This window comes from Drosophila eugracilis, unplaced genomic scaffold (assembly GCF_018153835.1).
Source record: "Drosophila eugracilis isolate 14026-0451.02 unplaced genomic scaffold, ASM1815383v1 contig_2167, whole genome shotgun sequence".
Classification (NCBI taxonomy): domain Eukaryota; kingdom Metazoa; phylum Arthropoda; class Insecta; order Diptera; family Drosophilidae; genus Drosophila; species Drosophila eugracilis.
In genome coordinates this window covers 2010442-2028149 of record NW_024573052.1, presented here as the reverse complement: position 1 = coordinate 2028149, position 17708 = coordinate 2010442, and the positions used below count along the sequence as shown (strand labels likewise).

The following is a 17708-nucleotide window of genomic DNA, read 5'->3' as shown; positions in this document are numbered from 1 at the left end:
TTAAAGAAAACCAGCTGCCTGATAACTTATAGACAATTCCAGGAAATTGCCTTTACTAACTAGTTTTTGCAAGTCTGCCATTACTTCTTGCCCCAAACTCTTTAGAACTCGGGTGCAAGAGGTACCTAGAACTAGCTCGTGTCGACACCTTTTCCATATGTCCGAGGTTACTGCCAATGACTCTCGTGAAACCCAGTTCGTTTATTACTTTGACGTTGGTAAGACTTCACATTGATTTTGGCTTCAGCCACTTTCCATTGCATAAGTCAAGTAAGTTGCCAAGGAGGCATGGCCTACAAGGAAGGAGTACCACAAGGGGAGTACCTACACACACACACACACACATACACACAGATTGAAGGAGTGTTGAACATGTCGGTCTGTCAAACACTTGAAATCCACTTCCCAACGGACACTCGAGTGTGTCCCACACTTCAAAGCCACCTCCGTTAACCCTTCCTCTTCTCCTTTTTCTCCATCCTCACCTCATTTTTGGTCTTGTGTTTTTCTTTGCAAAGCGTGAAATTTTTGCACTTCCTTGTTTGCATGCAACATACTAGACTCAAATTGCAAAGGCAACTACAAAGATCCCCTGCTACCCTGCCACCCTGCCACCCTCTGCCCGACCTCGACATGGCCCGGCCTTCCTGGTATGCTCCACAACACTCGAGAACGGAGACGGAGGCGGAGGTGGAGGCGAAGGAGGAGGTAACCACCGACTTGGCTGCTCCGCCTCCGTTCGACGCTGCTCGCCTAGTCGCTGATTACATGCAAGCACACACAAATGTACGCACACCACCGGTCATCAAAATGTTGCCAACAGCGACCCAAAAGAGTATGTAATAAGAAACCTAATAATTATGTAAGATACAGAAGACATAATTATTTCGAAACTAATTTAGTTTTACTTTCGATTTAAAAAAAAAGTCTAATAAATTTTAAAAAAATGAAATAAAATAAACATAAATAGTTGGATTGCTATTGGTGCAACCGCAGCTGTGTCGGTGTTTGTGTCATTCGCGTCATTGCATGTTCACCAACGCATCGCCAACTATTCCGCACCACCCCCTGCGAGCCATCGAGCCGCCAAGCCACCAGTAGTCGCTCCTACTGTGCCACTGGCTCTTTGGCTCTTTCATCATGGCAATTGGCGTCACTGCCTCACTGACTGCGAAGTCGGCGCTGACAGTGGCTGCGACTGCGGCTGTGGCTGCGACTGCAGCCGGCTGCAGTTTGCATCATCACCTTGTGCCGTTGTCAGGGCATTGGCACAGTTTCTATACTTACACACTCACACACACACACAACGACGACGACGACGACAGCCATGCACATTTGTTGTTTTCCTTTTTTTCGCTTTTTCGTTTTTTTTTTTGCTTTTTTTTCTCAGCTTGCTTTGCTTCTATTTCGCCTTTGGTTTTTTCTCGTTTTTGCTGCTCTTGCACTTTATCGATAACCAGCTGGGTAATCGGTAACGGGATTTTGCCTGATAACAGGACTTGCAAGCAGGTGAAGATGGCACTTGATGAAGCGACATATTCTAATTATTTAGTAATTTATTTATCTCAATATTTAAAGTATTATAAGATAAGATAAGACTTTAGAAATCAACAAAGGATCTTTTAAAATATCAAAAATATCATAAACTTAATATACGTATACTTAATAAATTCAAAAGAAATTACGTATACGTATTAGGGTACAAAAAATTATCTTTATAAAATGTATCAAAAATCATCAAATCTTCCAATTAATATTTAGTAGCTTTAAAGGCCGAAGCATAAATTATCTTTTGAGCTCTCAATTATTTTGCAATTTGTCTAACAACAAGAACATGTCCTTCGCTTTGATTACTGTCTTGGCTATGATTTAGTTCATCGATTTACTGTTACCGAACGCTTCATTCATTCATAAACCGACATAACAACAGGGTAATTGAGTCCATCTGGCAGCGAAATTGATCTAATGATTGGCTCATATCTCTAACCTTAAACCGATTATATAGTAAGATTAATCCTGTTCGATTCGAGATTCGATGACATGTACCCCAATAAGCTTTATTATCATTTCTGAATAATGAATATTTGAGGCTTGCCAAGTTCCTAGCCATAACGTAATTAAAAATTGCGCTGGTAGGTAAGTCAAGGAGGGTTTCTGCTGATTGCGGCTTAAAAAAAGCTTGACACTTACCACATTCACCAAGGCGGCGGAGGATGCAACAAATGCTGACGACAACAGCGAAGAGGAGGCGAGCAAGTCTGGCGTTTCACTCAAATGAAAATGGCTGCAACAAAGAGATAAATATTAATTACACAATGTAGTTGGGCGGATTTAAGGGGAGTTAGGAAAACATAATTACCCTTAACAGTTGTTAAAAAGTTGTTGGTTTTGGCTATTTAAAAATGCCATTAAATAAAAACTTGTATCTTATTAAATTAGTTATTGCTCAGAGTCCATAGTTTAATACATATTTTTAACTGTCAAAAGAAAGGGGAAAGCCTAGGCAGTCATTTACCTGGTTTATGGCCTAGAGATGTCCCAGGTCCTTTGACCGAAAATCTCGCAGCCTTGGCAGCAGCTTTCCCGCTCCTCAATGCGATCCAGGAAAAGCTGGCCTAACCCACCAATAACACCCCCTGCTACCCGCCCCCTTGAAATCAATGTCTCTGTCTGCCTGTCTGTGCGCCAAAAGAAGAAGCTTTTGAGGGTCGCGGTGAGGGACAAAGTTTAGCACTAGCACCGCACCAGTTTCGCCATTAGCCAAAAGAGAACTCGCTCTCTCGGAAAAGCTCGCTCGGTCGTTGCAAAAAGGCGAACAAGCGAATAAAATACATCTGTGCAATTTCCAACCTCAAGTGAACCAAAACGAATGGACGGCAGGGAAGGGAACGAAGAGAAGGGAATGGAACTGAATGAGCTGAACTCGGCTGAACCGTACTGAACCTGCCCCACGGAGCTGGGCCATTGGGATAGGTCCAAGTCCTCTATGCCTCTGTGCTTGTGTATTAGTGAGCGAGTGAGTGTGTGTGTGTGTGTGTGTGTGCGAGTGCTCGACGGGGACGGCTAAAAATAGTTAAATGCAGTGGCTCGGTCTGTCGGTCACTTGCCAAACACCCCTTGTCCTTCCCTTACGAAGAAAAAAACTAACTAAGACTAACACACGTGGAAAACTGCCCTCAGCGTTTTGTCTTTTGCTATCTTTAGGATCGAAAAATATATTTTAATCATTGATGCACAGTCTTTGGTAAGTTTTTAATCATTTAATATAAAATATTCTAATAAAAACCCTTCCTTTCTTAACAACTTAAAAAGACATCAACAGAATGGTAAGTATAAAAAACAGTTTGATAAAAAAGGAATATTACTTTGTAAGGTTTTTTAATTTAAGCTTAAGTTCTTGATAAGAGTTAAGTTATAGAACAGAAACTAAAGACGATCAAATCAAACACTTTTCTTCATATATTTTCGTTAGGCATACCGATTTTCTGCCAGTGCACCGCTTGTCTTTAGCCTTACCCCGCCCGCTCTTACACATTTGTTTTACATTTTATTGCCTTGCTGGCAGTTTTCTTTGTGCCCAGGTCGTTTTTGTTGTATTTCAGATAGAACTGTAACGCCCACCGCCCACTGTTCAACACAGCCGCCTCTCCCCGCCATTCAGCATTTTTGTTTTCATGCAAAAAGGTTGAAGACCTTTCACCTACTTTTTGTGTGTGCTTCTGCTTCTTCTTCTTTGGCTCTGCGCTTGTTGTTGCTATTTTTTGTTTCGTTTTTGATTTGGTTTTTTTTTTTTCCCCCGTGTGTGTGCGTTTTTTCATTTTTTTTTTTTTGTTCTTTTGGGCAAGAGAAAAGTTTGCATTTTAAATATTTCAACGAGCGAGATGGAGCGATGCAACGGCAACGGCAGAAGAACTGTAAATTTCTAGCGGAAGAAGAAGCAGGGCGACAGAGGGAGATAGAGCTCTCATGTTACGTATACGTACGAGTGTGTGTGTGTGTGAATAATTTGAGTCATTCGGCGAGTGTACTTCTCATATATTTAGAACACTTTTTTGCAGTCTATTCGATTTCTGATTTTGTTCTTGTTTTCGTTTTGTGTTTTGTGTTTTGCTTTTTTGCAGCTTGCACTTGTCAAAAAGAAGAAGAACACGAAGATGAAGAAAGAGTGAAACAAGAGAGAATGCTGATCACTCGTTATTAACCCTTAACAGGCAATATCAAATAACTCTTGTTTCACATTGATTTAACAATATTTTTTAATACTTTTAAGACATCTAAAAATTCTGAAAATTGAGAAAATTATTAACCTTATCACTTCAATCGAAGTAAGACTGTACAATATTCCCGACTGTAAACTTAGTCACCCATTATTCGCAGTGTCTCAGAATTTTTGGGTTAACTGGCTTTTAAGCAAAGGATACTATTGGAGGTCCTTGGCAGTCTAGACTCGGGACAGCCCTCCACCGGAACCATTTCACCCCATGTAGCTCTCTCTTTCTCCCTTCGGCTTCCTTTCTCTTTTACACCACGCTTAGCATGCTCCGCAGCTTTCTTCTTTTGTTTTTCTTTTTTTTTTCTTCTTTTTTGGCAATGCCAATCGCAAAAATGTATTTGGGTCAATTATAAATATTAAACGCAATTAGCAATGAAATTTTTAATTTCATTATCACCGAAGCTAGCGTCGCTGCCGACGCTGGCATGAAAGAAGGCAATACGAAAAACTTGAATAAAACTCGATGACAACGTCGGCTGATAAGAACGGTCTACTGTATACTATATAGCATAGTTTTTCGTAAAGGGCTTGGGTTTCCGACCCGATGTCTTCGTCATCAGAGCACTCTGCAATGTCAAGACTTTTGTTACCTTATTTTTTTACCTAAGAAGGTATACATTTTTTGTTATGAGAATTCTGCTTACTTTGTGGCAAATATCAGGATAATGACTTTTGACAGAAAATGGTTATATTTTTAATTGGTTTTATACCTATAACTTGGTCAAAACAAGACGTGCAGCTAGAAGAAACACTGTTTTGTGCAGCTAACGACCAAAACTAACTTTCCTTATCATTAGTTTGTTGATTTTTGGAAATTTAATTTTTGACAAAATTTTGATATTTTTGTAAGGGGTAACATGATTAAAAATTGCGAAAAATGTCCAAAATTTGACATTTCAAACTGTGAATGCAGTTCTTCTGGAATTTTGATTACGAGTTCAGCGATATATGACTTTTTATATTGCGACCATTATTGGCTTCGTTCTAAGAAGAATTCTGAATAATTCAGGACAAAAATCAGGATAAAGACTTTTGACGGAAAATGTCAACAATTTTTATAGGATTCATACCTCTAACTTACCCAAAACAAGACGTACAGCTAGAAGAATTAATGTTTTGTGAAGCTAACGACCAAAACTAACTTTCCTCATCATTGGTTTGTTGATTTTTTGGATTTTAATTTTTCGTAAATTTTTGAATTTTTTGTAAGGGGTAACATCATTAAAAATTGCGAAAAAAGGGAAAATTTTTACATTTTAAGGTGTGGATACAGTTTGACTGGATTTTTAATTACGAATCCAGCGATGTATGACATTCCTTAGTCCGACTATTATTGGCTTTGCTATGAGAAGAATTCTGATTATTTTCGGGGGAAAATCAGGACTACGACTTTGGACAGAAAATTCCATTATTTTGTATCGGTTTCATACCTATAACTCAGCCAAAACAAGGCTCAGAGCTAAAACAACGACTGTTTTGTGATGCTAAATACCTATACTAACTTTCCTCATCATTTGTTTGACGATTTTGTGAATTTGAATTTTTGGCAAAATTTCCCATTTTTTGTAAGGGGTAACATCATTAAAATTTGCGAAAAAGTTGATAATTTTTACATTTTAAGGTGGGTATACAGTTTTATTGGAAATTGAATTACGAGCTAATCGAGGTATGACACTCCATATTCGGGCCATTATTGGCTTAGCTATGAGCAAAATACTTTCAGAATAAAGCAAATTTCGAGTCATCTTGGTCCAAACTGTAGGATTGGTCTTGAACCTCGCCAATTCGTAGAGCGATGTTTGAAAAAATTTAACCAGCTAACTTGATTTAGGAAGGACATATGTAGATTTATATAAAGATGTTATAAAAATGGTCATCTTTATTATAAACAAAAATAAATTGCTTTTGGGAAGTTGATATTAGATCTATAAAGGCCAAATAGCAACGGAAATTGTAATTTCCTGAGCAAGGCAAGAAAGAAAAATATCTTTTGGTTTTCTTATTCGATTTCGGTTCGGTGCAAATGCAATTGTGTTATTCGAAAAGTCCTTGACAAATGCCAAACGATGACCAGGGATTGCCAACACACACACATGCATACACAAATACCCCCCTTGCCGCCCACAATAGCCCCCAACAACAATAGCAACTACTCACCTCGTATTCTCGCTCTTTCAGCACGTTCGCCGATGTTTGTCTTTGACTCGAAATGACCTTAAACTGGGTTAAAGCTCGCCAAAGTTACCTCAAAAGGAGGATGGCAGCGGTGCGATGCGGGGCAGATTGTAAATTGAACTTTCTGTGCAACGGAGCATGGCCAGCGAAGAAGAGAGAGAGAGGGCAGCACACATATCATAGGAAGAGAGCGGAAGAGAAAAGCAGTTTGTTTGCCTAAATGCAGCTCATGAATCATTCACATGCAACTATGAATATGCAAAAGCGAACCGCTTTGAATGCACAATGAATATGTGCACACATGCACACACAACAGACAACAACAACTACACCTGAACAAAAGTGCAATCAAAATTTGTTTACCAAAACAAACCTAAAAACCGACACCTAAAATCTAATTCTATATAACATTATCTCTTTAATCAATATTATGTTATACGAGGTGTGTTCAAAAAGTAAGGTGACTCTTCAAATTTCGCGAATTTCAAATTTTTCGATTATCGATTTTTTTGTTTTGTTATATTGGTACACTCTTCCCTAACATCTGTACCAAGTTTCAATGGAACATCCTCTTTTGTTTGGTTGTGAGAGGCGTAAAGTTACAAGTTATTTTGCGAGCTCGGCGATTTTTTGCTATCGAAAAATATGGATCAAAGGATTTGGATTTTTTGGCCAAAAACAACACCACAATAATGCCTCAGCCACCATATTCACCGGATTTGGCCCCATGTGACTTTTTCTTGTTCCCAAAACTGAAGATAATCGAAAAATTTGAAAAATTTGAAATTTGAAAAGTCACCTTACTTTTTGAACACACCTCGTATAACTTCTAAAAGGTTTCGATAATCGAAAAATTTGAAATTCGCGAAATTTGAAGAGTCACCTTACTTTTTGAACACACCTCGTATTAACATAACTTGTAAAAAGTTAATCTAAAAATCTCTCTCTTAAAAAACAAACAGTACATTAAACCAAAAGTTTGGGAAATAACAGTACTTACTCTCTCATATAAATACAGTTACCAGCTGACAGCTCTTCTAATTGCCTTGCATGTAATTCATTTTCTATTTGCCAAGAGAAAGTAAAAACAAAAAACATACATACATCCATACATACACCTATGCTCATCACTTAACCACATACACCAATACACACGCGAGCAAGTCAATACATTTTATTGCCCATCAAAAAATCAAAAAAAAAAAAATTTAACGCTTCGTTTTCTATAGTTGTTTTTAACCTCTCTTTCATTTTTTTTATTAATTTCTTTTTGTGTAGGCGTTAAGTCGTCGGCGCAGTGGAAAAGAGAGAAGCGAGAGAGACGACTTTTAAACTAAGCTTGAGTGTTAAATAAACAAATAAAAAAAAGAGCCGCAGAGCAGAACATTTGAGAGAGCGAACTAAAGGTGAATGACTTTAGGTAAAAAAAAAAGTTGCGCCGTCAGCTCGTTTTCTATCTCTTTTTATCCCCCTTTTTAGTTCCCCTTCTAGCTCCCCTTTTTCCCGATCATTTCGATAACGAAAATGCAAGGCATTCGTTAGCGTTTTCGTTTCTTTTCTTTGTACATATTCATGTACAGTGCAGACTTCTTACAGTGAACAATGAATACCAACTTCGAACTAAAATAAACTGTAGAATAGCAATAATAAAGGATAGAAAATTAAATAATTTATGATAAAAAACAATAGATCTATGATATTTCAAGGGTTCCCATATTTATAGAGTGACCACTGTATTTTTGGCTACCCAAAACACAGAGAAACTTTCAGTATGCAGAACCAGGAGAGCGAGCTTTTTGGCGCTCACGAGCTTTCTGTGCTCGCAGTCGGCTACGACTACTCGACTTCGGCAAACGGCAATGACAGTGTAGCCGTGCCTCGTACTTTAGATTCTGCCTTTGCCTTAGTAGGTCAACAAAATTCCGGACAATGGCCTTTCGCTTTCGTCGGCGACTGCGGCTGCGGCTGCGGCGTCAGCTCTGGCAGCGCTGCAACTGTGGCAGAGCTTCGAAATGTAAATAGAAGCTAAGGCAAACGCAGGCCGATGGCGCCCATCGCCACCCAGTCCCTCTTTCTCACCCCCCCGCCCCTTAAATATGGCGATGGCGACGCGACGATGAACATGAAGATATTTCAGTCGCCGCCGCTGCTGCAGTTGTTATTGTTGTTTTTGGTTGTTTGTTTTTGTTGCTTTCGATGGCGTAATAGGCGCATGCAGATGCCCATACATGTGCTTTTGTATGTATGTATGTATTAATGGGCATATAGATAGTCGAAATTTTTGATTTGGAATTTCCCCAAGTGTAAGTAACCTGAGATACTAATAAGTAATATATGTATATATCTAGGTAAAAGGTAAAATTGCTGGATCCTAAAGGTTATCCTAAAAGCTTCAATGCAAAGAAATAATGCTGAGGTATTCCAAGAAGAAAATCGGACTTTTGCACTCTCAAGATATTGTTGCATACTTTTCAGCATATCTTTAGGGAGCTCCTGTGAAAAGGTCCCATATCAGTTGTCCCATTTTTTTGTGTTATTACAAAATACACACAGTACTTAATCAACTATTCTTTGCTTTTGGCCAAATTCCTAACGCCAATCAGAAGGCCATTATTTTTGACCCACGTGTCATTTCCTGTTAACCGAATAACTTCGATACTAACTTCTCGTCAGTGAACACGTTTAGTGAAAAGTGCAAAACAAAAAAACGGAAAATTTTCCAAACCGAAACTAAAAAAAAAAACAGTGCAGCGGAAACCCCTCAGGTATGTTAGCTATGTAGGTTAAAGGGCAGCGTTCGTTGCACTCGCAGACTGAAGGACAGCAGCCCCTGATGGGTGGTGGTGCAGAGGCTGGTGTACTGGGTGTGGGGTGGCCTTACATAAAAGTTCAGTGGGGACGCGGGGCTATGGGAAATGGCATCGCCAGCCAGCCATTAAGCCACCAAGCCACCCCGGCCACCCAGCGAAGTCACGGACTTTAGAGTGTGCTTCAAGAGGCGGCGACAGGGAGCAGAGCCCCACCCAGTGCCCCAACTACTGCACCATCCCCCTTGGCGTCTCGCCTCCTGGCATTGCATATTCATGACGCTACACGGAAAAACGAAAATTTGTTCGCAACTTTGACATTAGTGAAAAAGAAAGGGTTGCCACCGACATGGTGGCAATACTTAAGCTGTCATCTACCAATAATTTTCGGATATTACAGAAGTTGTAAAGGTTTTAGTAAACTATAACTCTGTTAATATCTTTATAGATAGCGGGGATTAAGGAATTAATATTTACACCTTGACATTAGCGAAAAAAAGGGTTGCCAACGATGTAAATGCTTAAACTGTCATCGATTCTCTAACGAAAGCATTTTCGGTTTATAGTTCAAAGTAAACTACAACTCTGTGTTTCTAATATCTTTTTAGATCAGTGTGATTTTGGAATAGCTATAGAAAAGTCTATATCTGATATCTGCACATTTGAACTTACTTCGCCTACCTACGACAAATCTAGTTCCGTATTCGCAAAGCAGCTCCATACTTAATTCCCGAACAGCCAACCACTAGCACAGGAAACATGTCTATTGCTCAGGGCGACAAGGAAATTCCAATGAATCAAGCAGAAGATGCTAGAGACAATGCCATGCTTAACTGGATCGACATGGTGCAGCAGTCGCCGGACCAGCTGCCCCGCCGTTTGCCCTCCAGCCGCATGAGGCATCGGAATTTTCGAAGTTTGCCCAAATTTACACACCCGATATTCCGTGACCAACTCCGCCGTGCCAGACGCTTGAGCAACATGGATCTGCCGCCTATGATGGAATTCTTTCGTAAAGTGTCAGATGTAGCCACCGGCGAGATTTCCCAAAAACATCTACAAATTATGATTTTCTTGTCCCTTGTTCTGATTCCATCCATCATGGAGCTGGGACCGCGCATCGACTTTCCGGACCACTGGCGACAGACTGGATTACTCCGCTTCGTCAAGCGCCGTCCTCTGTCCATGTCCTTTCCAGGCAACGTATGCCAGGTTCTTATTCGCTGCACTCTGGATGCCATTATTCCGATGATTTGTATACACAGTACGGCAAATCCCAATCGGTTCAAGCTACCTCCGCCATTCAAGGGCCTTAATCTTGAAGTGCCGGTCAACATAAATGCTTACGCCATTTGCCTACTTCCATATATATTGCGCCTAAAGGCCAATTTCTGCCTCTTCGTGGCCGACACTTGGCTCGTTTACAATGACCACGTTGAGAATATTGCCGACAGTTACTACACCTGGCGCCTAATCATCTGTTTAAACCATGCTTTGCAGCTCACCTTCGCCATGGAGCTGTTGCTCCTCATGATACAGGGACTGATGGGCTTGTGGCAGGCGTACCGCATCTACATGATGCTAACCAAATCTAATAAAAACAAAGTGGCTGTTTTCGAACAGGTAGATGGTGTGCTCTTTCCTGTATTCTGTAAATATCCTGTAAATCCCACAGAACGCGGCAAATAAGAGGAAATTCTGGTACAAGCCCAGCGAAGATGCCTTGGCCGTGTACGTAGCCGTCAGGGAGCGCGTTGTGGTCTACACTATGTAAAGGGGAGACTAAGCAACCCAAACTCAAGTTTTGACACAACGAAATACGTAAGTTAATTATTTGAATGTTATAAACTCACCGCTCGTTACTTCGGCTATTTAAATGAATATTATTCCTGCTGCTGGTGCTGCTGCTGCTTGTCCTGAATCGGTTTTTAGTTCGAACCTTAGAGTTCGTAATTGGGCTTGTAGTTTTGTAAATATAGTTTATATCAAAGTTGCCAATTTTTTGCCTTTGCAAAAAGTGTTGCACAAAATGTTGGTGGCTGCAAGTAGAGAAAGAATTAAAATATATTTTAAATATTTGCTAGTTTTAGGGTACTTTTTAATGGTTGCTGTCATGACTTTGCTTTTAGCCAATGCCCTAACCCGAAGCGGCCCATGCTTGCGCCGTGGTCTGAACAGATGGCGCCAGCTAATAGTTTATTTTTTGCGCCAGATGGCGTATTGCTTTTGTTTTGATTGCTTTTTAAGAGATCCAAAGCACTCTTAAATTTTTGTAGTTTTCTCTCTGAGCTTCGGTCTCTTAGTCCCTAGACTCTCTTCTCTTAAAAGAAGTTGTTGTTGCATTGCGCGTGCCTATATATATGTGTCAATCGGTTCCATTAACCCCAACGGTGTATGTATGTATGAACGTAGATAGATATATATACATATGTATGTGCCGAGACAGCGCTGCGGCAGCGAAAGGTCAACAAAGTACGTTTCATGGACACATGCATTCGCGAACTCTTCTTTTTAAATGGCCTTTTTGTCGTTGTTGGGGCTTACTATGATTTTGGTTTTTAGTTTAGATTCAATTTTAATGGTTAAATAATGATTATATAAAATAATATATCAATAAGGCATAGGAGAATCATAAGATCCTTGTTTAATTTTATAAGTATTTTTGGAAATCTCTTTAGTTTTTAGTTTTTTTTTTCTGCTAATTTAATTGGTTTTTACGTTTTTTGTGGTTTTGTTTGTTTTTCCCTAGACGGGGGGACATTGTTGTTAATACAACGCCCACTTTTACACTACCACAATCCCAGCACCTGCTTTCTCCTCCTCGCCACACACTCGGGTCATTGCTTGCAATTCTACTCCTCAGAGTCTTCTTCTTAGTACAGTACACTCTCTAAATGGCAAAATGTGCTCATAATAACTTTCACAGCGTAAAAGCAATGTCTGCTAGCACCCGTTATTCAATTGAAATTAATCATTTGGTAGATTTTACTAAACCTAATTCTGAAATCACAATCATGAGCAATTTATTTCAATCGGTAAAGCAAACACCCCTGGTTTTCATGGGTTCACCGTATCGAGCGGGCACTCCATCTCTGTTGCAACTGCAAAAATGCGGAAGAATATGTAACGCAATGCAGAGGGGCCAGGCATCACCAGCAGGCATCACCAGGAAAACGAAGAGGAGAATAAATAAATAGGAAAAGAAGAGTCGAGTCGGTTGCAAAATGAAAACAAAATTAACTGCAGCGTCTAGCGATCGCAGACAGCTAGAAAAATGAAATAAATGGAAAATGGAAAATGGAAAATAGAAAATAGAAAAAGGGGGGCCAGGCTAAAAACTTGCAAGATTTTCCAATACAAGAACTCTAAGAACTTCGAACAAAAAATTATTGAACCTCTTTAGTTAGTGGTCACAATAATCGTTGTTCTTCCAAGAAGTTAAACATCTACCATAATTCATGTTTACCAACTTATAAGCCTTATTACGCTGGGGGTTATTTGAACTTATTAGACAAGGAGAAATATAGAATAAACAGTTAATTGAATAACAAAGATTGGTAACCGTAACACTGATCATCCTAAGTCACCCAAGTAGAGTGTTACATAAATTTAATTCCAGGTCGACCGATCGAATCGAACCCAATGTCCCGTGGCCCCAAGGCAAGTGCAACAACAGTTGGCCGAGGGCATGTTCATCCTGTGGGATATATCCGCCAACATTCCCTCCCAAACTTATCCCCCTACCAAACACACAGCAACGGCAATGGCAACCGGGCGCATGCAAATAAAAATAGATTTTTCTCGGTATATAGGATAACGACCACCAACGACCCCAAAGTTGGAACGCCGACGCCAACAGCGGACGGTGACGTCGGACGGGACGCGCCAACGTTCTCGGGCAACGACCGGCAAAAACAAACGCAAACGCATCCAAAGTTTGCCTACCCCCAAGCAAGCAGAAGCTGCCTGCCTGCTCCCTCCAATCCCTATCTCTCTTTCGGTCCCTGCCTTGTTCTGTTTCCCTATAGCCCTCTTATTCTGTTTTCCACTAGGGTGGACCAATACTCAAGACTTTAGTAATGTCCTTTGGAACTTGAATCTTAATTAATTCTGCTTAATACCTAATCAATTAAAGATCTTATTTATTAATAAGATTAATCATTTCTTGAGAGTAAGAGAACCTAGTTTAGGTGCTGTTAAAGAAGTACCACCCTAATGCTCACCTTCCCTCCTTCCGTGTGTTTGTCAAAGAGCGAGAGAGTTCTCTCTTTAGGTCCTACACTCACACAGGCACAAACATACACACACTGGCACGTAATACTTCGTAGGGGTTGCTGACCTCTTCTCAGGGTCGCCGAAGGTTGTTGAACTCGGCAGCGCGCTATCTATCTCGCTTGCTCCCGTTTGGAACCGGCCCTTGTCTGTTGACGAGGGTCGCCTGTGCTCCCTATTTACCCCTCCCCCTTGCGCTCCTTTTTGCGGCCTGAAATGTGTGCTGGTCGTTGGCCTTTCCTTTGCCCCTTCTCTGTCGCTCCTTCGTGACGTAATGTGGCAACAGGGCATTCCCGATTGCCGCTTCTTCCTCTTCCTTTTGGCACCTTCTATACCACACCACCGTCCTCGTCCTCGTCCTCGCTTTCGTCCTCGCCCTCCTACTCCATTGTTGCCGCTGCTTTTTGTATTCCCATTTATTCAGTTTTTTCTTGTATTTTTTTTTTTTTTTGTATTTAGGGGAAGCGAAATGTAGGGCTGCTGCTGCCGATGCACCCTGCGTTTGTGTGTGTGTGTGTGCGCGCGGTTGTTGGTGCATAGTTCAACATTGTCTGAGGTTAGGGTTGAATGCTCGACGGGTCCGCTCTGCTCCGCTCTTTTCTACTTTTCTACTTTTCCGCTGTTCTGCTTTTCTGCAGTTCTGGTCCCGAGCCAATGCGAACTAACTATTAGGGAACCCAACCCCAGCGCTTATTACAATCTGCAAAATGCGACACCTTTTAAAGGCCTTTTATCGAGTTATCAAGTTATTTGCCTTTGGTGGTTTTCAAGGGGAAAACTCGCGCTCAGAACTTAGTTAATCCTATCATGCTGCATAGAAGATCAAAACAGTTTCCTGAATGAGAATATGGTATTCGTAGGAATCAATCTTTCCTCTATTCCACTGCTCAAGGAAGTGTTCTAAACTTTTGTTTTGTATTTCCTCATCTCAAGTAATAGTAAATCTGTATGTACATAGATATATCCCAGTCACTATGATTTTGCATAAGTTTTTTTTTTTTGATTTCTTGTAGGAGAATTGAGAATCGATAATGCCTAGGCTAATTCTGTCAGCGTTAGTTAGTAATCTTTCGATTTCAACACTAGGCAACAGTAACTTTTGGTATCTGATTCTTCTAGGCCTTTTAAACACCCTCCCCTTCCCCTTTCATTCCGCTTCCCCTTACCCTGCCCCTTTCCCTGATCCAGCTATTTTCTTTGCTTTTTGCTGTCGCCTGGTTTATCAGTCGGATGACTGGCGCGTGGTTAGCTTTTATCGGTCATTCGCCTCCTACAACGATTGTGGAAAAGGGATAGGGATAGGGAATACGAGAATGAGAGAAAAGGAGAAAGATAGCCGAGTGCGGGAGTGGGCGATGTTGGCGGAGAATCTAGGAGAGTGCGTAGTGGTCAGCAATGCGTCACAATCAATCACACGCAAAGCGAGAGAAAGAGAAAGAGAAAGAAGGCGGGGGAGCAGAAAGGGGGGAGCTGGGAGAATAAGAAGGAAAAAGCCATGACCGTGAAGTTTAACGCCCTCCGGGCAATGTTAACGTCGACGCCGCAGCCGACAGTGCTTCCCACAGTCCACAATCTACAAGATACATTCCACACCATTCCACGCTATTGCGTGTTCCACTCTTGGTTAATGTGGAATCAAAGTTATAAGAAGGTTTTCTCAATTTTAAAGAACTTTTGGTATTTATATAAATATAAATTTTCTTATTTTGGGCTTTAGGTTAAAAATAAAATGGTTTTAACGTTCCACTTTCTTTAGCTTTTTTAGAGTTTTGAGTTGGTATTTTAGAATGCAAAATTTTCAAATTTCCTAATGCCTGGTGGCTTTGTGGTAAGCATTAACCAACAATGGCAAAATCTAGTACTATCTTTGACTTTTCACTCCTGCGCTTTTCCCACCTTTCTCCCCTTTGCCATAGCCTTTGTCTTTGACGTCGGCCGAGGCAGAAGCAGCGGCAGAGCCAGCGACAGCGACGTTGTCGTTTTGTGGTTTGACATTGAACTCGAAATTGATGCGCACCGCTGAACAAACGCGTTGGACACCCCACATCGCCTCTTCCTTAGCCAGCAATAACCACCCACCAGCTTGCCCTCTCGCTCTAGCCAGCTTCATCTTATAAGCCATTTCGCTTTGCCACCTTTTTTCATTTTATTTGGCTTTTGGTTGGTTTTGGTATGGAGGGCAAGTTCAGTGAACTTTCGCATAGAAAGCGCGCAGCAGAAATCTCATTTTTTTTCGGCTTTGACTTTCAAGCTTGCCGAAATCTAGGTATTTGTGTGCGTGTGTGTATATGTGTATGTTAGATAGTGTGGGAATGTAGGCGTGTGAGTGTGCTAACAATTAGCAAGTGAAAAGAAGCTAGAAAACTATTGTTGACCACTTGGCAAGAAATATTAAGATTAGTTTGTTGTTACGCTTGAAATATTCTTAAAAAATCGTATTTTTGTTTTTTATTTTCAGAAAGGCACTAATGCAACCCTTATATTAGGATTTAACAACTAACAGTGACTGATAAAAACAACGTAAGGTTCCTATGGAAGAAAAGAAAGCCTTTCCAAATAAAAATCAAAATGATCTCAAAAAAGCCACCTTGAAATCATTTTGGTAGGAGATATTAAGATTGTTTTATTTTTACCAATGAAAAATTACTCAAAAATCAAATTATATCCTTTTTCAGAAAAACACGAACCCTTTATATAGAGATTAAACTATAGACATCGGCTGATGCAAACTACATAAGGTTACCTTGGAATAAAAAGAAGCTGTTCCAAATCAAAATAATCTCCTCAAAAAAGCCGCCTGGAAAACATTTTGATGATCTTCAACTTATACGTTTACAACTTATACTTATTATTATTCCATAAATCAAATAAAAACTGATACTCATGCAAATAGATAAGTCAGAAACTTTTAATTATACATATGTTTCTACGATCATGGGTTTTCTTTTTTGGGCAGGAAGTATAACCATACTTAGCGCGAATGATGGAGAGGAATTTGGCTGAAAATGGCCAAAAGATAAGGCTATAAACAGCCGACTAACGGAATCGGTGCGTGTACGCTTTATTATGTATTCGTTTTTTTTTTTTTGTATTTCTTCTATATGCTCCATATACATATTCAAGAACCGAATTAAGTTCATAAGCGAGTAAAGAAAAGAACAACGGCAACAGCAACAGCAACAACAACAATGGCAAAGCTCAAGAGCAGCAACAACAAAAACAGCGACGACCAATTTTATGAAAGTCACAGTCAAGGTCAACATGCGTGCAAAGAGCGAGCGAGGCGGCACGACTGCTGAAAGAAAGAACCGCGGATCTTTGTTGTTAATGTGTATGATACATTGGGGTGGACCTGTTTTATATTGGCTATTTGAAGGCACCCACTGAAAAGGTGTATTTATGAAAAATTTCAAATGAACACATAAAAGTATGTTAGAAAAAATGTAAGCCTACCGCCCACGAGGCGTATGCGTAATATTTTAAAATAAAGTTTTTGTGTAGGAATATTTTAAAGATATAGTAAAACGTATTATTTTTTTACAAAAGCAACAGGTGCTCATGATTTTTATCATAGTCTTGCAATTTCAAACTAACACCCTTATTTATTTTGATAAAAAAAAAATCTCAACTGGTCCACCTCATGGAACATATTTTCGCTTGGATTTCTATCTATGATAAGCGCACAAAGAATTTCATATTCGCACTCGTGTACGAAAGTGTGGGTGCGGCGATCAACAAGGAAGTGCATGAAAATCGAAGTAGTCAACGAAAGGCAAAAACAAAAAAGAGCAACAACAATCGCAGGTTAAAAGCGGAGCCAAAAGCAGGCAACAAACGAAATCAAATCAAAAGTATTAAAAAAAAAAAATGACTCACTTGATCCCCACGGCACCAACACAGGCGCATAAGCGTGTACACACATGGATACAAAATGGCTAGGTCGGTCGTTCAACCTGAAATCGCGAGAGCGAGAGAGAAAGAGAGAGTAAGAGAGAATTCAACCGGCCGGTTTCGCTCTCTCGCTCTTCATTTCATAACGCTTCTGGTTTCAGTTTTCGTTGTTGTTGTTTAGGGTTTAATGACATTGCCGGTTCTTCTTCTTCCTCGTCGTTGTTTTTTTCTCTCTCCTCCTCTTTCTTTATATTTTTATTTTTATTCGTATTCGTATTCGTATTCGTATT

The 17708-nt window shown here is 40.2% G+C and overlaps 2 protein-coding genes across 3 annotated transcripts in view; one reads left to right on the top strand and one right to left on the bottom strand.

Annotated features, from left to right (window-relative positions):
• Positions 1-17708, bottom strand: part of LOC108104402 — a 45341-nt gene that overhangs the window by 20807 nt on the left and 6826 nt on the right. The window contains exons 3-4 of the mRNA XM_017210448.1: positions 11109-11294; positions 2191-2284 (exon numbers count right to left, since the gene is read on the bottom strand). Of these exons, the coding sequence (XP_017065937.1) occupies positions 2191-2284; positions 11109-11294 (280 nt within the window). The remainder of the gene's footprint in view (positions 1-2190; positions 2285-11108; positions 11295-17708) is intronic.
• Positions 9077-16047, top strand: LOC108104400. 2 transcript variants are annotated; one of them, XM_017210447.2, is made up of 4 exons: positions 9077-9213; positions 9864-10878; positions 10931-11076; positions 15990-16047. In XM_017210447.2, exons 2-3 carry the CDS (start codon positions 10015-10017, stop codon positions 11027-11029), a joined length of 963 nt encoding a protein of 320 aa, XP_017065936.1. In that variant the 5' UTR covers positions 9077-9213; positions 9864-10014; the 3' UTR covers positions 11030-11076; positions 15990-16047. The 2 variants fall into 2 exon arrangements, with proteins under 2 accessions (XP_017065936.1, XP_017065934.1); XM_017210445.2 differs by having other exon boundaries at positions 9078-9213; positions 15986-16047.

Bases quoted from the DNA above. Each gene is read 5' to 3' on its own strand.
- LOC108104400 (XM_017210447.2), top strand. From the start codon at position 10,015: ATGTCTATTGCTCAGGGCGACAAGGAAATTCCAATGAATCAAGCAGAA. The intron at 10,879-10,930 runs GTAGATGGTGTG...TAAATCCCACAG, and splicing joins AAGTGGCTGTTTTCGAACAG to AACGCGGCAAATAAGAGGAA.